The following is a 21,761-nucleotide window of genomic DNA, read 5'->3' on the forward strand; positions in this document are numbered from 1 at the left end:
TTTTACTTTGATAGAAATCGTCTAGGATTGTATTATCTAGGAGAAAAGAAAATTGATATTTTCTTGTAAATAATAATGGTTGTGGTATCTACCAAAATTATAAAGTATGAAAGGCGCAATATTTACATTTTACGATAAAATGTTTGACACGGTTGTGATAGGAAATAGGTACATTTTTCACTTTTTAATTTATTCTAAACCTAGTGGCATCGATTGCAGACGTTTCTGCTAATCAGAAATTAAAAATCAACCTGTTTGTTCCACTTATTTTAATTTTAACATTGTAATGTGATATTAAATAAAGCCTTTGTATGTCTATGTCTATCATGTAAATAGAAACGTCTATATTTATATTTTACAGAAATCCATTCGTCTTATGAAATTATATGTATTATGTAGGCATCTACATACTTCAGCGGTAACGCTGCCATACTTATCGTGAAATGTATTTTGTACTCGTGCCGCCGTAATAACTCGTATTAGCATATAAACGACATACTTAACATAGCACGAAAGTTCACCATGATTAGCATAAGCTCTTTACAAGACATCCGTGTTAAAAGTTGCACTGATATTTATTTTTCATCACACTCGTTAGTAAAGGTGTTATTACATGCCTGCATACGATATGAGTACGAGTATGATACGTAATGAGCTATTTAAGCGCTCTAGGGCGTGATACCTGGGTGGCGGACGGCGGACGAATGTTCAAATACATTTAGTTTAAGATTTTGGTTATTACTTACTTCGCGAGTGTGATGAAAAATATTGTATATATCACGGGCGACTGATGGATTACGAACTGGAGTTATTAAAGCTTCAAACAGCCTGTCGTTCGTAATCCTTCACTTTCCGTTAATACACAATTTACTATTTCATTAACATCAACTGGTACTTGAAGACGCTCTTGATACTTCCAACACGAATGACTAAAATTGCATATTTAATCCACAAACTATTGCACTATTGCAAAGCATACAAATTTTACCTTGATGCCAAATTGTGTAATTTAGTAATATTAATATTTCCGTAGGTAGTAGTTTTGAATAATACAGCCGGCCTAGCCAAAGTGGCAATCGAAACGCATCCTGGCTCTGTCACACTGGTCACACAGTGGTGTGACGTGAGACAGAGCCAGGATGATAGTGTGATAGCTATCTCTCCCTACCGCTCTTCTGTAGTGACAGACGAGAAATGGAATAAACGCTTAGGAAGCGTTACCTAAAGTGATTGTAACATTGGCTAGGTACCCAGATAAGTAAATTATTTCGAGCGCGAGTTCGAAAAGCGAATTGAATTATGTTTTAATTAAATCGAGAGTTATTTTGGGTATTTGACACGCTCTAGTATTTTTAGCGATGGTAGGTTAAATTTTTTATCGTAGTCAAAGCTTCATTTCATAAAAACCTTACAACACTTTTACAGTGCATAAAAGCACGGTGCTTTTTTTTCGCACGAATGCGCAATGCAGGTTTATTTTTTGCCCATGTTAAAACGGAAAGCTCACCGTTCCCTGATCATAATGCACGTAGGGGAAGGTTGCGATCATTGGACCAACGCTTTGATTGGAACACTTAAATATTTCAAAATCTAATCGTGCTAGATGGAATCCAGTAAGGTACAAGATGACCTTATGCCTCACCTTGGGCCATCCCGTAACCTCAGTCGCGCCTCGCTTCCCAGAATAGAGTGACGCGTCCAAGTGTGTTTCCAGCGCTGTTAAAGTTAAATTACGCGAAGGAATAAAATCACGGAAGTATAAATACATTGGCAATTGAATTTGTGTGTTGAAGTATAACGCTTAAACATTTATTAGGTAATGACCAATTTAAAACAACAGTTTCCATGCATTTGTTTTCTCTATTTTTTAATATTTTTATTTGTGATATGATACCTAGTTGCTCATGCTATCAATGGACCACCTGTGGGTTCTATCATCGGACCGGTCCAATCATGGCAACATTTTTTAGAATTATTCACCCGTGCGCAAATAGACAATATGTAAGAAAAAACTAGTTCATATTATTATGAAAAGAATATATATATTTTTTAATTATAAAATTTGTATAAAAAATATTTCATTAAAATTTTATTTTTTGTCGATTTCCATAAGTTTCCTTGATTGAACCATTGGTCTAAATTCCCTAAGTCCATTGATGGCGACTTTGTGGTCCTCATTGTACCACAAAGTCGCCACTCTGGTCCAAAGAAGGCAACAGCTTATGAAAACTTTTTCACGATTTTTCACTAAATTTATTATACTTTTTTTATTGTGAATAAGGTAATTCATAAATCAATAATTAAAACTTCTCAAACTAGTTTTATTTTTTGACTTAAAATCTATGAATTATAGAGCAGCGAAGTTAAGTGGTCCAATGATAGCAACCTTCCTCTAACTGCGTCGAAATATAGAGGAACTCGACAAAAATCAAAAAGGTATTTTTTAAGTAATTTAATCACGGTTTATGTAAGTCAATATAAGTCTTACTGTCTATGACAACGGCAAACGATCTACTTACGACTTTAACAAAAAATATGGCAAGGAATAAGTGTGACAAAATTAAATCAGTTCCTATCATATCAAAGTAACTGAATACCTAAAAGCCACTTTATTCCCCGTAACAGCGGCTCACTGAACGGTATCAATAATTCAATTCGACCCTTCATATCGGCTGGCAAATATCTAAATTTAGGGCCGGAACAATTCCCCTGCGCTAAGGTTTAAAAAGTCGGGCATAAAATTAAAAGCAGCCGTTTCGTTCGCCAGGTTCATTTAATAATGCATGCGCACGCCTGCCCGCCTGCCCGCAAATTACCATTGCTTAAAGAGTCAAGTACTAATACTAACCACCATAATCCTTTATCCTTAATCTTCTTAATTACTGCGCGTAGTACAAAAGGGCGCTTATACTGGTATGCTGGAGTATTAAAATTGTTTGCACTAGGTAAGCGATCGCAGTTACAATCCTGGCCTGCGGCAAACCTATTATGCGATGTCATGATGTAGTCAGGCCACTAAAGGTCAACATCTTGTATATGTAATGCCCTCGCGAGTACGTAATTCATTAGGTCAGAATAAATGCAGATTATACGGCAATTGACAGACTGAATCAAACATAACTAAGGCAAGTAAGCTGTGGCAGCGTAAATTAAGTGTTTCTCTTGAAGAATTACTAATTGAGCAATTGACGTAGCACTTGTTAATAATTCGTGGTCAAGGTCTTTGCCTGAGTAATCTGAGTAAAGGATATGAGCGAAAATTCACATCTGTGTAAGCTTTTTTTTAAATTGGCTTACCTATTTAAATCTATCGGGTCGATAATTATTTTGGGATGAACGGTCCACAAACCCTGTGACAACAAAAGCGGCCTCAGTTGCATGTGATGGAAATATCCGAGGCACAAACCAGACGCGTCCAGAACAGAAATGGAAACAGCGTCGGCCGGAACCCGAAATACATCGCTGTTAATCTGTGACCTTTGCCACCGGCCACGTCTGACCCATAATTTATTAAAACTGACCACAATCATTTGTTAGTTTGTTACGTCGCCGCTTGAGTAATCTTACGCCTTTGTCTGACTTGTGGAAGCGAAATTTGTCGTAAATTGTCGTAAATATAATTATTATACATGGATCAAGACTAATTCCAAATAATGTAAATGGTATGGCCTTGACATATAATAATAAATATATAACTAGTGGGGACACCTTACACAGATCACCTTAACCCCAAACTAAGAAAAGCTTGTACTATGTGTGCTAAGCGACATTAAACATACTAAAATAGATAAATACATACTTATATATATAGAAAACATCCATGACGCTGGAACAAATATCTGTGCTCATCACACAAATAAATGCCCTTATCGGGATTCGAACCCAGGACCAGTACAGTACGATAGTACTCTTTATTATACTGGGCCAGGATCGCGGCTCAGCAGGCAGGGTCACTACCGACTGAGCCAGACCGGTCGTCAAATTATTAGGTATTGATCATTTCATGAAATGCCATCCTACTTATGTAGAATTTCATGATCATTATTCACTCCATGATCAAGGGTTTGAATTTTTCGAAACCAATTATTTTATGAAAAATAAACATTAAAACAAAGATCTGGCCTAGCCATCACATAACTAACTACTAAAATCAAGAAGATTAATTTTGTTACTGAAGCATTTTTTAAACTCACAATAATAATAATAATAACCCCCCAAAGGAATCACCTTGCCGTGGTGGGCGGGCTTACGGGTTGGTGATACGATACGAGGTCATAACATCTAGACCACACCCCAATCACGGGAGATACAAATATGTAAATGCGCCAATATCAACTAGGCTTTACCCTTCCCAAACTAAGGTTCCAACTATCCTATCCTTTCTTCTTCTTCCTGGCTTTCTATCCCCTCCTTCTTTAGATTAATAATGCAGTTGAGATCGAGAGAATTGCGTTCGGGGCCGCTACCCGAGGGCAATCGTCGGGGCGCATCTGGAGCCGTTGCTGGATGCCACAGCATGCGATCCAGCGGCGATGCGGAGTTGAGCAGGCGGGCTCCCATCGAACAATCTGTTACAGCCGCACACGGGCCGCTGCCCGAGGGCGATCGTCGGGGCGCACCTGGAGCCGCTGCTGGGTGCCACAGCATGCGAACCAGCGGCGATACGGAGCTGATCAGGCGGGCTTCTATCGCAAAATCTACTACAGCCGCGAACTCACGATGTTTTTCTTCCTCCAGGAAATATAATCTCCGCCCGCGGGGCGCAGATAGCTCTGTATCAAATTTTTCAGACGACGAAAAATCCCTTTTCTCATCAGTACCTTCCACGCGGCCGTCATACATGTCTAAGAAAACATCTACTTTATCTACCGCCAGCACGCACGATGGTGTTGTACGAGATGTCACTCCCGACATTGAGCTTGTACCCACCTCGGAAGCTTCCAAACTGCGCAAACGATGGACGAACGAAATGAATAAGTTTATTATGCGCACTTATCTTTACCTGACGGCACTGGATACAGACAGGAAAGCTTACCTGGAACCACTACATTTAAAATTTATAGAAAGATTTCCAAGCATGACAGTTAGTCGACAAAGAGTAGGTGATCAGAGGAGAGCAATCATCCGAAGTAAGTTGCTACCGCAAGAGACATTGGATCAGATTTATGAAGAAGTAAAAACTGAATTAACAAGCCTACGCTCTAGTATTCCCACAACCTACACACCCGCCCCTTCTCATGACCGAGAATCACACAGTACGCAACCGCAAACACGATTAAGATGGACCAACGAACAGAACGAATCGATCATGTTATCATACTATAGAATTACCCAACTTGAAACCAACAGAACCTCGTACAGAAAACCGTTACACGACGCATTTATTAACAGTTTCCCTGCACTTTCACATCTCAGCGAACAACGGATAGCTGATCAGAGAAGAGTCATAATCAACAATAAGTTCATTACAGATACCAGACTGACAGAGCTAAAACAACAGATTGCTGACGAACTATCTATGAGTATCTACAGTTCCGGTGACCAATTCTCGAACAGTGAAGAAATTAATACAGTCCAACAGCCCGACTATGAAACCCAGTTTTTACAAAATATACAACTAGATATCCCTGCTGACGCTATTTCTAATGATCCCACACCTGAAAGAAACCTACTAGTAGATCAAACGTTTAAACAAACATTCGAATATTTTACAGACACTGACCCGACTTGTAGACCTTACATACCAAAACAAAAAACATCAAAAAAACTGGCAGATATTGTACAATACCTTAACAATATAACTTTCCCTGAATACATTAATATAGACACAGAGTTCAATATTTTGCAAACGGCTATATACAGTGCAGCATGGACTGCCGCTAAACTTAACGGAGCAAAAATATCATTGGAACACGCAGACACTCCTAGATCTCGCCCTATTAAAAAAGACAAACGACCGCAGTGGCAAAGACGATTAGAGAGACGACAACAAGACATACGAATGAAAATAGGTAGAATAACACACTTTATTAACGGGACTAGAAGCACATACCTAGACAAACAAGTAACTGATATCGTTAACCAATACAAAACCCATTCTATACATGAGGAACCAAACACACAGCTCACACACACATTAGACACACTAAAACAAAAACTGGCACTCATATCAGGACGGTTAAACAGATATAAAGCATGTACGTTAAGAAAACAACAGAATAGCCAATTCCTTAACAACGAGAAGCTATTTTATAGAAATGTAAGACAGGCCACTACAAACACTATTGAGAATATTACTCCTAACAGTAACTTACCGGACTCGCGCGACTTGCAAAACTTTTGGGCAGGTATTTGGGAGAACCCAACTCACCACAACACTGAAGCCGAGTGGATAAAGACTGAAATTAATAGAAATAGCACACATACAACAGAAATGACTTACCAGCATATACCGATTGACATTTTTAAGAAAGTTCTCAGTAATTCACATAATTGGAAAGCACCTGGTTCGGATAACATTCATAATTACTGGTACAAAAAATTTACCAACACCCATCCCCTCTTGCACAACTACTTAAATAAATTTACTGACGACCCTAATACAATTCCACCTTACCTCACTTCAGGAACTACATTTTTGATACCCAAAGATCACAATGACCTTGCAAACCCTGCTAAGTATAGACCCATAACATGTTTGCAGACCCTTTATAAGATCTTGACAGCCTGCATAACACATTTAATATACAACCATCTTAATAACAATGACATCTTGGCTGAACAACAAAAAGGGTGCCGCAAGTTCAGCCAGGGTTGCAAGGAACAACTAACTATAGATTCTGTAATTCTAAAGCATGTAACCAAAACTAAATCTGACTTATACTCGATGTATATCGATTACAAAAAAGCTTACGACTCAGTTCCTCACTCCTGGCTTTTACAAGTATTGGAGATATATAAAATACACCCGACAATCATTACTCTTTTAAAGACTACCATGACCACCTGGACAACCCGACTTAAGCTGAACACTCCCACAAATGTAATAGAGACTGACCCGATAAGAATACAGAGAGGTATATTTCAGGGCGATTCCCTGAGCCCACTATGGTTTTGCTTAGCATTAAACCCGCTCTCCAATACCTTAAATTCAACAACAGCGGGATATAACTTAGATTATACAGATATGGACAGACACACTGAGAAAATTAGCCACCTGTTATACATGGACGACATTAAGCTTTACGCTAAAACCGAAACTGACCTATATGAATTGACTGACCTGACAGAACAATTTAGCAATGACATTAAAATGGAATTCGGGATAGACAAATGTAAAATAAATTCTATCAAAGCTGGGCAGATATACCGACACGATTACAGATTGAGAACCGGGGAAATTATTGACTCACTTAATGAAGAAGAGACTTATAAATATCTAGGACTAGCTTTTACCCGCGGCTTCGCCCGCGTAATAAAAGTATTCATTAAGATTTTCATTTGGATCCTTAGGTTTCTCTGGTATATTTATCTGCGATTATTTCGATTGCACATAATACTTTTGCTTGCAATGATTGTAGAAATATTACACATCGACCACAGCGTAGGTAATTCTATATACGCTGGGGAAACCTTTATAAACATCCCACATAGCCCGTATTTCGACACTATATGATCGGTGGGTAAAAAGTACTTTTTTCTATTATCCCTTACAATTTTTTACATTTTGCTTATACTTATCGCAAACGTAATCTTCAAGCAGGCAAACAACGATCGTCTTAGAGCACTTTGATTGTAAGAGACCGCCGACCGATTATCCGTATCCCTCTAACGATACCCATATTATCCGTATCCGTATCCGTATCCGTTTCCGTATCCGTATCCGTATCCGTATCCCTATCTCTATCCCTATCGCTATCGCTAACGCTATGGCTATCGCTATCCCTATCGCTATCCCTATCGCTATCCCTATCCCTTATCAAGATAACACTAAGTTCTCGCGCTTTGTACACATATTTAAAGTCACATACAGGTCGAAAGCGATTAATTAACATTATTTTTACCTTTTTTCCCAACGTTTCGGCAAGGTTGCACTGGCCGTGGTCGCGGAAGACTGACGTCCCAGCAAAATGTCACCGGAGATGTAAACAACACAAAACTACCCGATATTAATTTATATAAATGTTCGGGGTAGACAAATAAATATAATCTACCCGCATGTAATTATTTACGACATCACATAAGAAGCCTCAAAAATAACAGTACTTCTCCACTATTTTATGGATGTTATTATACATATAAACCTTCCTCTTGAATCACTCTATCTATTAAAAAAAACCGCATCAAAATCCGTTGCGTAGTTTCAAAGATTTAAGCATACAAAGGGACATAGGGACATAGGGACAGAAAAAGTGACTTTGTTTTATACTATGTAGTGATACAATCAATCACGCCACATACAGTACAAAGATATCAAACAGAAACTAAGGCAACAATTCCGACACAGACTGAACATGATCCTAAAATCACAACTTTATGCTCGAAATACGATAAAAGCCATTAACACATTTGCCATACCTATTCTTACTTATTCATTCGGTGTAATAAATTGGACCAAATCTGAACTTAAAGAACTGCAACGCACAATTAACACAACAATGACCAGACTCCGTAAACACCATCCAAGATCATGTATACAAAGACTGACATTACCGAGGAAAGAAGGAGGGAGAGGCCTCATTGACATAACAAACTTGCATAATAGACAAATCACATCTTTAAGACAGTATTTTTTTACCAAGGCCGAGAGTTCTACACTTCATAAAGTAACAGCATTCAATGACCGCAAACTCACACCATTAAATCTGCAAGACATGACAACACAGAAAAATGAAAATCAGACAGATGACAAAACCAAGCACGCTGAGTGGGCTAGGAAGTCTCTCCACGGAAGACATTATCAAGACTTATGCCAACCTAATGTCGACAAAGAGGCGTCGAACGCGTGGCTGAGTCGAGGTGAGCTCTTCCCCGAGACTGAAGGCTTTATGATGGCGATACAGGACCAAGTAATAGAGACGAGAAACTACCAACGATACATTACAAAGACCATAATCCACGATAAATGTAGAAAATGCAATAGCTGCCCGGAAACCATACAACATATTACAGGTGCATGTAAAACAATAGCCCAGACCGACTATAAGCATAGACATGATCAAGTAGCTAATATCATCCACCAAAGACTTGCCTATCAACAACACTTCATTACTGAAATAGAGCCATACTACAAATACAAACCTGAAAGTGTGTTAGACAACTCAACAACCAAACTGTATTATGACCGAACCATCCTTACTGACAGAACAACTCATCATAATAGACCTGACATCACACTAATAGACAAAACTTGCAAAACTGGATACCTCATAGATATTGCCGTCCCTAACACACATAACTTACAAAGCACTATAGCCGAAAAGCTGAGCAAATATGTTGAGTTAAAAGATGAAATAATTCGAATATGGCACCTACAGAAAGTGATTATAGTACCTATCGTTTTATCTTCTACAGGGGTAATACCTAAACAGCTGCATCAATCCTTAAAGACTTTGAAACTACCACCTAAAACATTTCACCTCCTTCAGAAAGCCGTCATCCTTAACACATGTCGCGTAGTAAGAAAATTCTTACAAACGGACCAAGAGATTCCTGCTGCTGTGACCAGATCAACAACCAACACAACCTTAAATCTGTCTACAGCACCAACTACTGATCCACTCTCTGTAAACATGGAGACTCTTGCGACTCATAGGGACATAAATACTCAGCCTCATGATGTTGATGAGGTATAATAAATGCATATTATACTTACCTGATATGTACTTGGCCTAGGCCCGTGCATAACAGTATTCCGGTGTAAGCCGAGAAAATATGAAAAAATGAAATAATAATAATAATAATAATAAATTTCATTTATTTTCACCTCACAAAGGACATACAAACAATTTGAACTAAAATTAGAACAGCTTAGTTTTACTATCCTTTGTGAGAGACTGGAGTCTGAACTAGGCGTGAACCTGTAAGACAGATCTCCAGGCTCTCACCCCGGAGACAAGGAGAAATATTCAACGAGATTTTTTACAATGTATACCTAACAGGAGTTGGTTGCAATAATGAGGTTGTATTAAATAATCATCAATGTAGAAAAATAATAGGGATAATCTACAGGTACATTTACAAATTCATGCAGGGGCATACATAGTGTGTGTGTGTGTGTGTGTTTGCGTGTGTGTGTGTGTGTGTGTGTGTGTGTGTGGGGGATGGATAAATCATTTAAACAAAATATGACCTATTTTATTTTACAAGATCCTCTAATTTCTCATAGGTTAAGGTCATCAACCAGGAAGAGAGTTTTGATTGACATTCCTTAACTGTTAGTTTGTAGATATTTATAATTTTATTAACCCGATTATATAATTTTGGACTCAGATAGTGAAAATGACGACCAGAGTGCTTCAGTCGAAAACGGTGCACCACACAGACACGGTCCGAACGTCGCCTGTTACGTGTAAGTTCTGGGTTAAATGGTAGAGTTTTATGCTTCCTACTTATCACCTGGCGAATAAATAAGCCTCTAACCGTTAGGACGTTACAGTCACGGTAGAGCTGAACTGTTGGAAATAGGAAGGGTTTCTTGGACATTACTTTTAAGACCGCTCGTTGAGCCCGTTCTAAACGCAAAAGAGTTGTCTTGTGTGCACCACCCCAGACTCCGACACAATAAGTTAGGACGGATTGCGCAAGTGCAAAGTATATCGTTTTAATTGCCTGCTGTCCGACCACAGATCTTATGTTCTTAAAAACGTATATAAGTTTGCGGATTTTACTAGTTAAATTGTGTATGTGGTGGTGCCAGCGTAAATGTGAGTCAATCGTTATACCAAGATATTGGATAGTTTGACAATGAGTAAGAGACGGGCATGTGCATGCATGTCCAGGTCCAGAGCGATTGCATATATTATTGGTGTTTTCAGCAAAATCCTGGCAGCTATGGGCAACAATTTTGAGTGAAGTAGTGGGCTGGGTGGATGATGTAGGTGAAAAGGTTAAAAATTTTGATTTTGCTACATTAAGGGTCAAAAGGTTTGCCGTAAGCCATTCAGAAATTATCCGGAGAGAGTTTTCGGCAGTATTTATGGCACTATCCCAGTTTTCACCAGTTACTATCAGTGCAGTGTCATCAGCATATGTTATAATGTGACTATTTTGTAGTTTCAAAGTGCACAGATCAGAATAAGAAAAGTCTTACATAAATAAATTCAAATTCATTAACTTTATATCCCCATAAAGGACGTCCGTTACCCCGAATGTTTTGACCCTCATAGGTCATAATATCATTATTTTCTGACAAATCGCGCCATCAACGGCCAACGTATGATTTATCGGCAACCATTCGTCTCATTTTAGCCGCACAGGGGTCGCTGGGTACACCTTTATAATGTCGAGTTCGTTTATCTAAATTTATTTCTGCGTTAAGTATCGTTGTCTCCAACGAATTTGAGACGGTCTTGTCAACTGCTGTACTAGAACAGATAGCTTAAAACTGCACAATGTATATTGGCAAGTGATAAAATACCATACGACCATGCTACATACCAACGCTGGAGAAAAACCTAACCCGCAAAACCTTATAGACTCCTAAATGGGTAATAATAATAAATAAATAATAAATAATAATAATAATAAATATAACGGTGTTACGCCTGGCCGTCTCTACGATGGCGAATCAGGTGCCCATCTACCGAGTGGCAAGTCACCGCCTGCCTAGATAACTTGTGCCAACAATGTTATGGCAGGTGTCCGATTTCTTTCTGCAATAGCCCAGTCTTTTTTCCACCCAAACTTAAACCATAGACCAGTATTCTATCCATATAATAATAAAAAAAAAGTAGTTTATTTGCCAAAAAGTGTTACAAAAATTTTTACCTTTGACCACCACACTAGGCTAGGCCTGTCTCGTGGAGTCAGTCCTATTATTTACAATAGTTTCCAATGCCTGTTGAAACCGATTCACGGGTAGATACTAATTGAATAGATATTCATGTACCTGTGAATGGGTTCCAGCAGGCGTTCTACATGACATCAAATATCTCCAAACGGCCTCTACGTGTTGGATCTATATCCCCACGCACGCCTTATAAATGACCGGGCTCGAAAGACCCGAGACTTTAAAAACGGAGAAACACATAAATATAATAATAATAGGCGTAGGGATGTGACGACCCCATCGCCCATTGGTTTTACCAGTGCAATCAGTCAACGCAGGGCAGCTTGTGGCGAGCTGTTGGGGAACAGCGACCCCACGTACCCGAGTGCTCCTGGGGAGTTCTGTTACCCGTAAGGCGGGTGGGTAGGACAGTACTCTCTACCTCTGGCTTGCCTTGGCTGGCCGACCAGAGTGGAGTCGTTAGGGCTATATGCCCCAGGGGTGGAAGTGAAAATTTGCATAAGACGCGAGTTGGTGCAGTGGCTTAACAGCCACTGGGCAGAAAGCGGTGTACACCTCTCGACACCCTTGAGTTCTCACACCGGTGTTGCCCTTGAGCCATCTTGGATGTCGCTTTTTGTGGGGGCCCATCTTGTGGGGACGAGTCACCGTCTGCCGGAAATAAAATTGGATACCGTTTTATTAGGCAGGCGTCCGGTTTTTTATCCATAGCCCAGTATTTAGTCCATCACTTTCATCAAAATAGACCAGTTCATTTTAGATTCCATTAACTCTCAAATAGTCCTTACACCCTGGCGGGTGTTGCCTCTGCGTGTGTCCCATGATACGGGCACGGGCAACATCCGCTCGGTGTACCCCTTACATTTCATTAAAGTGTCGAAAGGGCCTCTACGTGTTGGCTTCGGCCCCGCGCACGCCTCCCAAAGGTCCGGAATACCATTGTTCCGTGATGGGAAAGACATACAAATAATAAATATTATAGGACATTCTTACACAGATTGACTGAGGCCCACGGTAAGCTCAAGAAGGCTTGTGCTGTGGTACCCAGACAACGATATATATAATATAATATATAAATACTTATATACATAGAAAACATCCATGACTCAGGAACAAATATCTGTTGCTCATCACACTAATAAATGCCCTTACCGGGATTCGAACCCGGGACCGCGGCGCAGCAGGCAGGGTCACTACCGACTGCGCCAGACCGGTCAGTAATAGTTAGTGTTATACATATAATTTGGAGAAAAATAATATTGGAGATTATTACACTAAGCTACAACGTATAACATTAAATTTCTTTTCACACCTCATGCTCGACAAAGTCGGATTATAATATGTCATTAGAACTTCACGGAAAGCATGACATTATATCCCTTGTCAACAACCGTGATATAATGTTGTATGAAAATTCATTATTACACACGGCGCAATAATGTAATTGGCAAATAATTGCACCTTATTGCTATGACGATAAAGTCTAATTTCGTTAAGCCGTAATGCCCGCGGCGGGCATGGCCAACTCGATTTTCAAAAACCGAAGCCGCGACCGACTCGATTTTCATTTGACGCACGATCTTCATTTGTTGAAATGCTGTCAGAAACGAGTTGTGACAAGTTGCGGCGGTATCATTTTATAGCTCCATTTCAAGAATTTGCTGTTTTTTCTTGTCTCGCATAAGGTGAGAAAAGTAGAGTATATATATACCTCGGGAATAAAACTGTTTTTGTCTTGGGCGCTTGAATCCCTCACTGCACTCAGGACTCAGTCTTCTATAACTCCCTCGCTACGCTCGGGAGTAAAACTGGGAGTCCTTTGTTACGTTCAGGATTCAATGTCGCGCCCGTGACATAAAACAGTGATGTTTTATTCCCTTGGTGTATAATCTACTATTACCAATGGCAAGGAAAAAGTATTAAAAAAAGTTTTATCATGAATGAAGTATAACTCGAGATCAGCGCTGGAAGTCACCAGCAACAAGCTGAGATGAGGCCATTTCGTGGCACTTCATTCATTTCTGTCTTGTTGTTATTGTGTGTATTTTGTCTTGCCTGTGTTCACGAATAAATGTTAATTCTATTCTATTCTACTAATATTAAATTTTTGTTAGGACCACTTGCATCACCCTTTTTTATAACAATGTCAGTCAACTGTCAATTCCATAAAATGGTGGATTAACCTCGGGTTAACCCACTATTTTCAGTGGTGTCAGCCATACTTGTACATCTCAATATTATCCCTTGTTGATTTAGTTGTAGTCAGAACAAAGAGCCCCAAGATCCATGTTACGAATTGAATAGACAAGGAAATGTCAATAATGAACCTATTACAAATACATGATAGCTTTTGAAGTTGATCATCAGTTTGATTAACGGTTGAAATGTAACAATGTAATAGGTACACGAAGGGTTCTAAGGCAGTTTTCAAAACATGCATCACTGCACTTGCATCACCCTTTTTTATAACAATGTCAGTCAACTGTCAATTCCATAAAATGGTGGATTAACCTCGGGTTAACCCACTATTTTCAGTGGTGTCAGCCATACTTGTACATCTCAATATTATCCCTTGTTGATTTAGTTGTAGTCAGAACAAAGAGCCCCAAGATCCATGTTACGAATTGAATAGACAAGGAAATGTCAATAATGAACCTATTACAAATACATGATAGCTTTTGAAGTTGATCATCAGTTTGATTAACGGTTGAAATGTAACAATGTAATAGGTACACGAAGGGTTCTAAGGCAGTTTTCAAAACATGTTAAAACCTCCCTAAAATACCCGCAAATTTTCTGTAGAGTTCCTTTAGTATAATTTACAAAGAAATGAGCTGTTATATAAGATGTGTTATATGATATTCAATGAAATAATGTCATTGCATTGAAAAATACGATTATTTTAAATATAATAATTTTTAAGAAAAAAAAACCGCCTTCCTTTGGGGTTCTGGTGATAAATACTTTCAAATGTTGGATTATGTTATCAATTCGTCTGTATATTTTTTAATGTTTGTTATTCGATATCTCCGTCATTTCTGAACCAATTTTGAAATTCGGATGATTCTGAAGTAGGTACTTACAGATGAGAATGATTATCAGAACGGAACTCTAACCAGGGGCGGCTCGCTCTTCATCAGCAGTTCCACTGCACCAAATGTCACTGTTCTGGACGTAAGTGCATGCTGTCTTATAAAAATACCAAAGTCACTATAAGTGTGCCGTTCAGATTTGAGGAGTTCCGTTCTGACCATCATCAGCAGTTCCACTGCACCAAATGTCACTGTTCTGGACGTAAGTGCATGCTATTCTTATAAAAATACCAAAGTCACTATAAGTGTGCCGTTAAGATTTGAGGAGTTCCATTCTAACCATCATCAGGAGTTCCACTGCACCAAATGTCACTGTTCCGTACGTAAATACATGCTGTTCCTTTAAAAACACAAAAATCACCATATGTATGCCTTTCAGATTTGAGGAGTTCCCTCGATTTCTCCAGGATCCCATCATCAGAACTGGGTTCTGAGAAAAATGGGACCAATCTGTATGCATATACATTCAATCAAAAAAATATTTCAAAATCGGTCCAGTAACGACGGAGATATCGAGGAACAAACATAAAAAAAAACAGACGAATTGAGAACCCCTTCCCTTGAGATTTGAAAGGCGGTTAAAAATTAGAGTCACAATGAAAAGTTGAAAACTCATTGGAATTTAAATTTATCAGTATCAGTTGGTAACAGTTATCAAAAGATCAGGAAAAATGGATTATTTTGTATAACATTCTTCTTCAGTGTCTTACGGTTATACAAATACAAAGGTCTTCTCTCGTTTTCTCTACTCAACCCGTTCGCTTTTACTTTTCCGCTAATGCAGATAAAATGTGCCCAAGTAGCACTATCACCTTTCCGGTCTGCCTGCAACCTTCAATCATCTATGGTAGACTGGGGTCCCACTTGGTAACCATTTTGGCCCACCTCTCAGGATGCATGCGGCAGACCAATCAACCGATGAAATCAAATTAATATAATTTATTAATTAATATTCTGAGGAGGTCAAACGTAGGCGTCGATATTGGTGATGAAATGAATGAATTATCGGAAAGCCATTATCAAAGGTCAATTGAAAGTGCGATTCCAAGTTTGTTTCAAGTTTCGACGTAAACAATTTATTCTCGTCGAGTTTGTTTGTTATGGTCCAACTTTTGCATTTAATTTTAAGTTAGGATGAATGGAATTGTTATCATATCCAAATAGCACTTATTTTTAAAGTTTAACAACATATATTATTTTGTACCCACAGAATTATTTGGCTTAAATATAACCAATTTAAGACACTATTAATAGTTATTTGTTATACAAGGGGGGAAAGTTGTGTTTTAACGCCGAGTGTGGAATTGAAAAACGAGCAAGTGAAAGGGTTCAATAGTTGAACCACGAGCGAAGCGAGTGGTTCGAGAATAGAATTCTGAACTTACGAGTTTTTTAACACACGAGAAGTAAAATACAATTTTTTTATTTTATGAAATAGGCAGCAAACGAGCAGACGAGCCGCCTGATGGAAAGCATTCATCGCCGCTCATGTACATAAGCAACATCAGGGGAGTCACCTATGCGTTGCCGATCTTTAAGAACCCTAAATACCTGCTTCTTGAAGAACCCCATGTCATTTGCATCCGAGTGTAACACAAAACTTTTCCCCTCACTATAGCGTGGAAACTACAACGCAAAAAATGCGTTTATCACTGCTTCCAGTAGTTCCACAGGTGGTAAATCATCTTTATTACTAGATGCACCTACTTTTATCAACTTTAAAGCAGTTAATTTGACTTTATTCAAGGTCAAATTACTTTACCCACTAGTGGATAAAATGCGTTAAATTTATTAAGAAATGTAACATCTAAGCATCAGAACATGATGAAAATATTTTTTTACAAAATTATTACATAATTAAAGCCTGTCCACAAACGACTTTTATGAACTATCATAAACAAACTACATTCGACGCTTTATGTAAACCTACCTACTTAAATTGTATGTGGCCTAGATGTACTAAAAGCACAGAGAAGCTTAAGCATCGTTAATAAACTAAACTAGCACACATACTGAAATCTAAATGTTACCAAACATTTCGTCTAAAACCTCACTGTTACGTGTTCATATGAAACCAACATTTACTCTCCTCAAAACACGGCCACATGGAATTCGCTTTGAGCTTAGCGTTGCAGCGTTAGCAAAAAGCGAACGTAGCCGGCAGCGCGTCTGTAGAGCCCTCGCGTTTGGTTCGTTAGCCAAATTAACGTGTTAGCCGTGGCTGTTTGGAGAGCGTCTTCATCACGCAATCTTTGAGAGTCAGGATCGACGCTCACTTATTTTGGTCGGGATTCACAAAAATACGAGTGTGACGGCGTAACCTGACAGGTTTGTGAAACATTTCAATTACTCGGACCTACAGCAAATAGTCATGACATAAACAGGGAAAACTTTGATACATCTTTAATTTTTTTTTCTACATGGGTAGATAAATATGGCCAAAAAAATAAGATATAGCCTTGTTGCCACTAATTGATGTATCTATAGGTACACCAATTAGTCATGACATGGCAGAATTCTATCTTATGATACCTAAGAACAAATCTAAAGATTTTGTCAAGAGTTTAAATCAAATCGTCACTACTTTGAAAAAATTTCGTATCTCACGCTGTTCCTCAAAGTCTAAACGCAGTAAGTCTATATGCATTCCATACATACTTACTACAATTTTCTTTTCAATGACAGACGAAGACACAAAAGTTTTTTTTAAAAGTAGTGACGAAATATTGATCACTGTATAAAAACTCACGTGTGTAAAATAGTAGTAATAGACGTCAACGCCGGAGTCAGCCAGAATCTCCGCGAAATAGTTGGTAGGGCAGACGAAAAAGTAATCGCTCACGATGTCAGCTATCATCTTTTGGTTCAGGTAACCGTCGGTGATCTCCTCCCAGTCAGTGTACTGGAAAATAAATTAATAATATTTTATATTATTTTATAGAGGCGCATGAACTACTAAGTTTCAGTGCCACTCTTGGCAAAAAGGGGTTGAAAGAAATCCAAATTGTGACATTGCAGTGGCAGGTTGCCAGCCTCTCGCCTACGCCACAATTTAACCCATATCCCACAGTCGACTTCTACGACACCCACGGGAAGAAAAGGGGTGGTGAAATTCTTAACCCGTCACGGGACGGGATCTTTATTTAGTCTAGATCTATTAAGCAAGTAATACGTTAATAATATTGGTAGCTATTTAACACGATGGAGGACCAATATCCTGAACCTGGCTTTTAAAAGACGTGGTTGTTCTTCCTAGATATATTATGAATTTATCGTTATAATAAAGAACATGGTACATAAATGGATACTGAAAGTATTGGAAATATTTTTACACATTTCAATCATTTACTTTCCATTTTTGATTATTGTAAAACGTAGCAGCGAAAACGATTTGACGGCGCAAAATATAACTCAGACGCACTAAGTAGGTGCTTCTGTCACTAGTACGCATAACAAAATGAAGCTAGGTATAATTTAATGAAATTAAACGGTATAATACTAGCTGTTAGTCTCTACAATGTCACAGTCACTGCAATGTCACAGTTTCGTTTTCTTTCAACCCCTTATTTGCCTAGAGTGGCACTGAAGCTTTAGTAGTTTCATGTGTTCTGCTTACCCCTTTATGGGATACAGGCGTGATTGTATGTATGTATGTATGTATGTTAGTCTCTAAAATGATTTAAAGCGTGTTTGAAACGGACAGCAGCATTTTACGATATTGACGGTAATTGCAAATGACATTTCCTCTTTAGTTCTTCCTCTGTCTGCGTTTAGATGCATGCGATCTTGAGATTACTTACTCGTACATTTGCATACATTATCATTATTAGGTACATGAAACAAAATGTAGAATTTGAAAATTCAACCATGCTGAATGCTGATTTTGTCAATGCTGCTGAAATATCGTAATAAATATAATATATTATAAGGACGTTCTTACACAGATTGACCGAGTCCCACGGTAAGCTCAAGAAGACTTGTGTTGTGGGTACTCAGACAACGATATTATATATATTATAGAAATACTTATATACGTGGAAAACATCAGGAACAAATATCTGTGTTCATCACACAAATAAATGCCCTTATCTGGATTCGAACCCGGGATCGGGAAATGCATCGCGACATACCATATCATGATATACCATACGTAGCCGTGCATTAATTATAACGGTATTTGATATATGATATGTATGTAGTCTATTCAAGTGAAACCTTAGATTTCATGAAAACTGAAAAACATTCCGAAATTTGCGAACGAAATACACAGACACTACATGTCAGATCCCAGCAACAGCTTTCACTTGGATCAAACATAGGTAGCAATGCACGGTCGAGAAGTTTCCAAAGTTGCAGAACATTCCTCATGAGAATTTTCGGTAACTTCTGAGAATGTTCTCGAGAACGAGAATTTATCAGAATACTTAGTAACTTCGTAGTTTATACCATAATTTCGTCGAACTCAGCAAGTCAAGACGTAGTCCTGTGGTAGTGCGCTGGCTTCGTATGCCGATGTTCTCAGGTTCGATCCTGACAGCGATCTTTTTGTTTTTATTTTGTTTGTTTTTTTTTGTATTTACATATATTGGCATGACCAAAAACAGGCATCAAGAAATAATAGTTTGGTACCTAATTTAAAAAAGTCAGGAGACTCAGGACTAAAACTGTGAAGTCTGAAAGTCGAAATGTTCCCTGAAGTATAGTGAGAATTTAAGCAACTTATAGTGAGAATTTATGTAACTTATCACTTATCAACAAAATAGCTAACTGTAATAGACAATATTATACCTATAATAACATATAGTTTTATATTATGCCCATTTAAACATTATTTCAAGTATATTCTCTTGTTTAAATAATAAATTGCATGTTGCGGAAATGTTCTGCGAACATTCTCAAGAATGTTTCCGCTTTTTGGGAATGTTCTGCAATTTCTACATTACTAAACATAGGATATTATTTGAACAGTACCAAGCTACACTTACGTTTTTAATTGTAGAAACGTAACTTTGGAAAGGTTGCAAGGTCCCGAGTTCGAATCCCGGTAAGGCCATTTATTTGAGTGATGAGCACAGAGTTCCTGAATCATGGATGATTTCTATGTATATAAGTATTTGTATATTAAATATATCGTTGTCTGAGTACCCACAACACGAGCCTTCTTGAGCTTACCGTGGGACTCATTCGATCTGTGTAAGAATGTCCTATAATATTTATTTGATTTATTTACCTATAGATGTAAAAGAAGAAAAAATGATAGGTAGATGTAGTGCGAAATGTTTTTCCTTCATATTTTTACGGATACCCACGAACGTGTCTCGCTATTGCTATTTCAGCCAATCTCAGTACAAAAAGCACGACAAATACGAAACGAGAAAATACGACGGATGTATTGTGCACATAATATTAATGGTATTGTTGTAATATCACTGTGTCATTGTTCAAATAAAACTGATTGTTCTTAATACCCTACAAGTTTGAAGACCTAAAGTCAATATTTTCTCCCATATTTTGTCCTGTATTTTTTAGCTAAATGCAAATAGCCCTAAGGGCGTTCTACGTGACAGCAATAGATAAACTGTAAAAATTAAATATATTTTAGTACTTACTTGAAATATTATTGCTTCTTTTTTGATATTAGAGAAGTCCTTGAAAATCGTGTTGATGATTTCTAAAAACTTTTCTCTCTGTAGAAAACTCGGTCCGTCCTTTTCGAAATAATCCAAGAAGTCGTATAGCAAGAAATATGTCCCTGTGAAAGAAAAAGGTTTATTACTTTAATGTCAAGAAGAACAAGGGATGGTAGGCCTAGCGGTACGATTGACGGGTATGCTAGAGGTTTAATCTGGAGGTAGAAAGTTCTAACCCTGGTAAATTTGTGATTTATTTTAGTATCAAACTCATTCAGTATTTCATAATCGCTTTTCAGCGGAGGAAAACATCGTGTGGAAACCGAACTAATTCCAATAAGACCTCAGATCAGATTGTTATCGCTTTCGTATGAACACCAATTCTTGGGATTAAGGGCCGGTTGCACCAAACCGTCTGTCACCGTTAAAGCATTCGTTAATTTTTATTGTATGGGAAGTTCCATAGACGCCTGCTGCGTGACGATGATGTGTCTGTCAAATGTGGTTGATGCAACTGGCCCTAAAACTCGGTAGTTAAGTGGAACGGTCTCAACTTGCTAACTTAGACAATCTCTCGGCTGTGTATTATACAGTTGACTGGTAGATAAGCCTTTTGTACGACAAGGTTTGTCTAATGCAATAAAGTCTCAATAAATAATAAAAGAAACAAATACCGAAATATTGTTGCTTTACTTACATACTATCACGTCTGTATCCCATAAAGGGGTAGGCAGAGCACATTAAACTACTAAAGCTTCAGTGCCACTCTTGGCAAGTAAGGGGTTGAAAGAAATGAAACTGTGACATTGCAGTGACAGGTTGCCAGCCTCTCGCCTACGCCACAATTCTCTCCTAATTTTTACAAAAAAAAACTTTTTTTTTAGTCTCTCACACATTTTCTTCTTATAACAAATGAAATAATTGAATATATCCTTTACCAAGCACATTTTGTCATCTACCAATGTTGAAAACATCGTCATAATAGAAACTCGTGTTCTTAAATCTCCTTTTACATAAAGATAATTTCTT

At 38.2% G+C, this 21,761-nt stretch overlaps 1 protein-coding gene across 2 annotated transcripts in view; it reads right to left on the reverse strand.

The window, feature by feature from the left end:
• The window catches only part of LOC125242685 (acetylcholinesterase-like), a 99,356-nt gene that overhangs the window by 11,715 nt on the left and 65,880 nt on the right, over positions 1 to 21,761 (reverse strand). For both annotated transcript variants that reach the window (XM_048151552.1, XM_048151553.1), the window contains exons 3-4: positions 20,712 to 20,854; positions 17,852 to 18,004 (exon numbers count right to left, since the gene is read on the reverse strand). In XM_048151552.1, the coding sequence (XP_048007509.1) occupies positions 17,852 to 18,004; positions 20,712 to 20,854 (296 nt within the window). The remainder of the gene's footprint in view (positions 1 to 17,851; positions 18,005 to 20,711; positions 20,855 to 21,761) is intronic.

The sequence above is a fragment of the Leguminivora glycinivorella genome, chromosome 3, assembly GCF_023078275.1.
Source record: "Leguminivora glycinivorella isolate SPB_JAAS2020 chromosome 3, LegGlyc_1.1, whole genome shotgun sequence".
Classification (NCBI taxonomy): domain Eukaryota; kingdom Metazoa; phylum Arthropoda; class Insecta; order Lepidoptera; family Tortricidae; genus Leguminivora; species Leguminivora glycinivorella.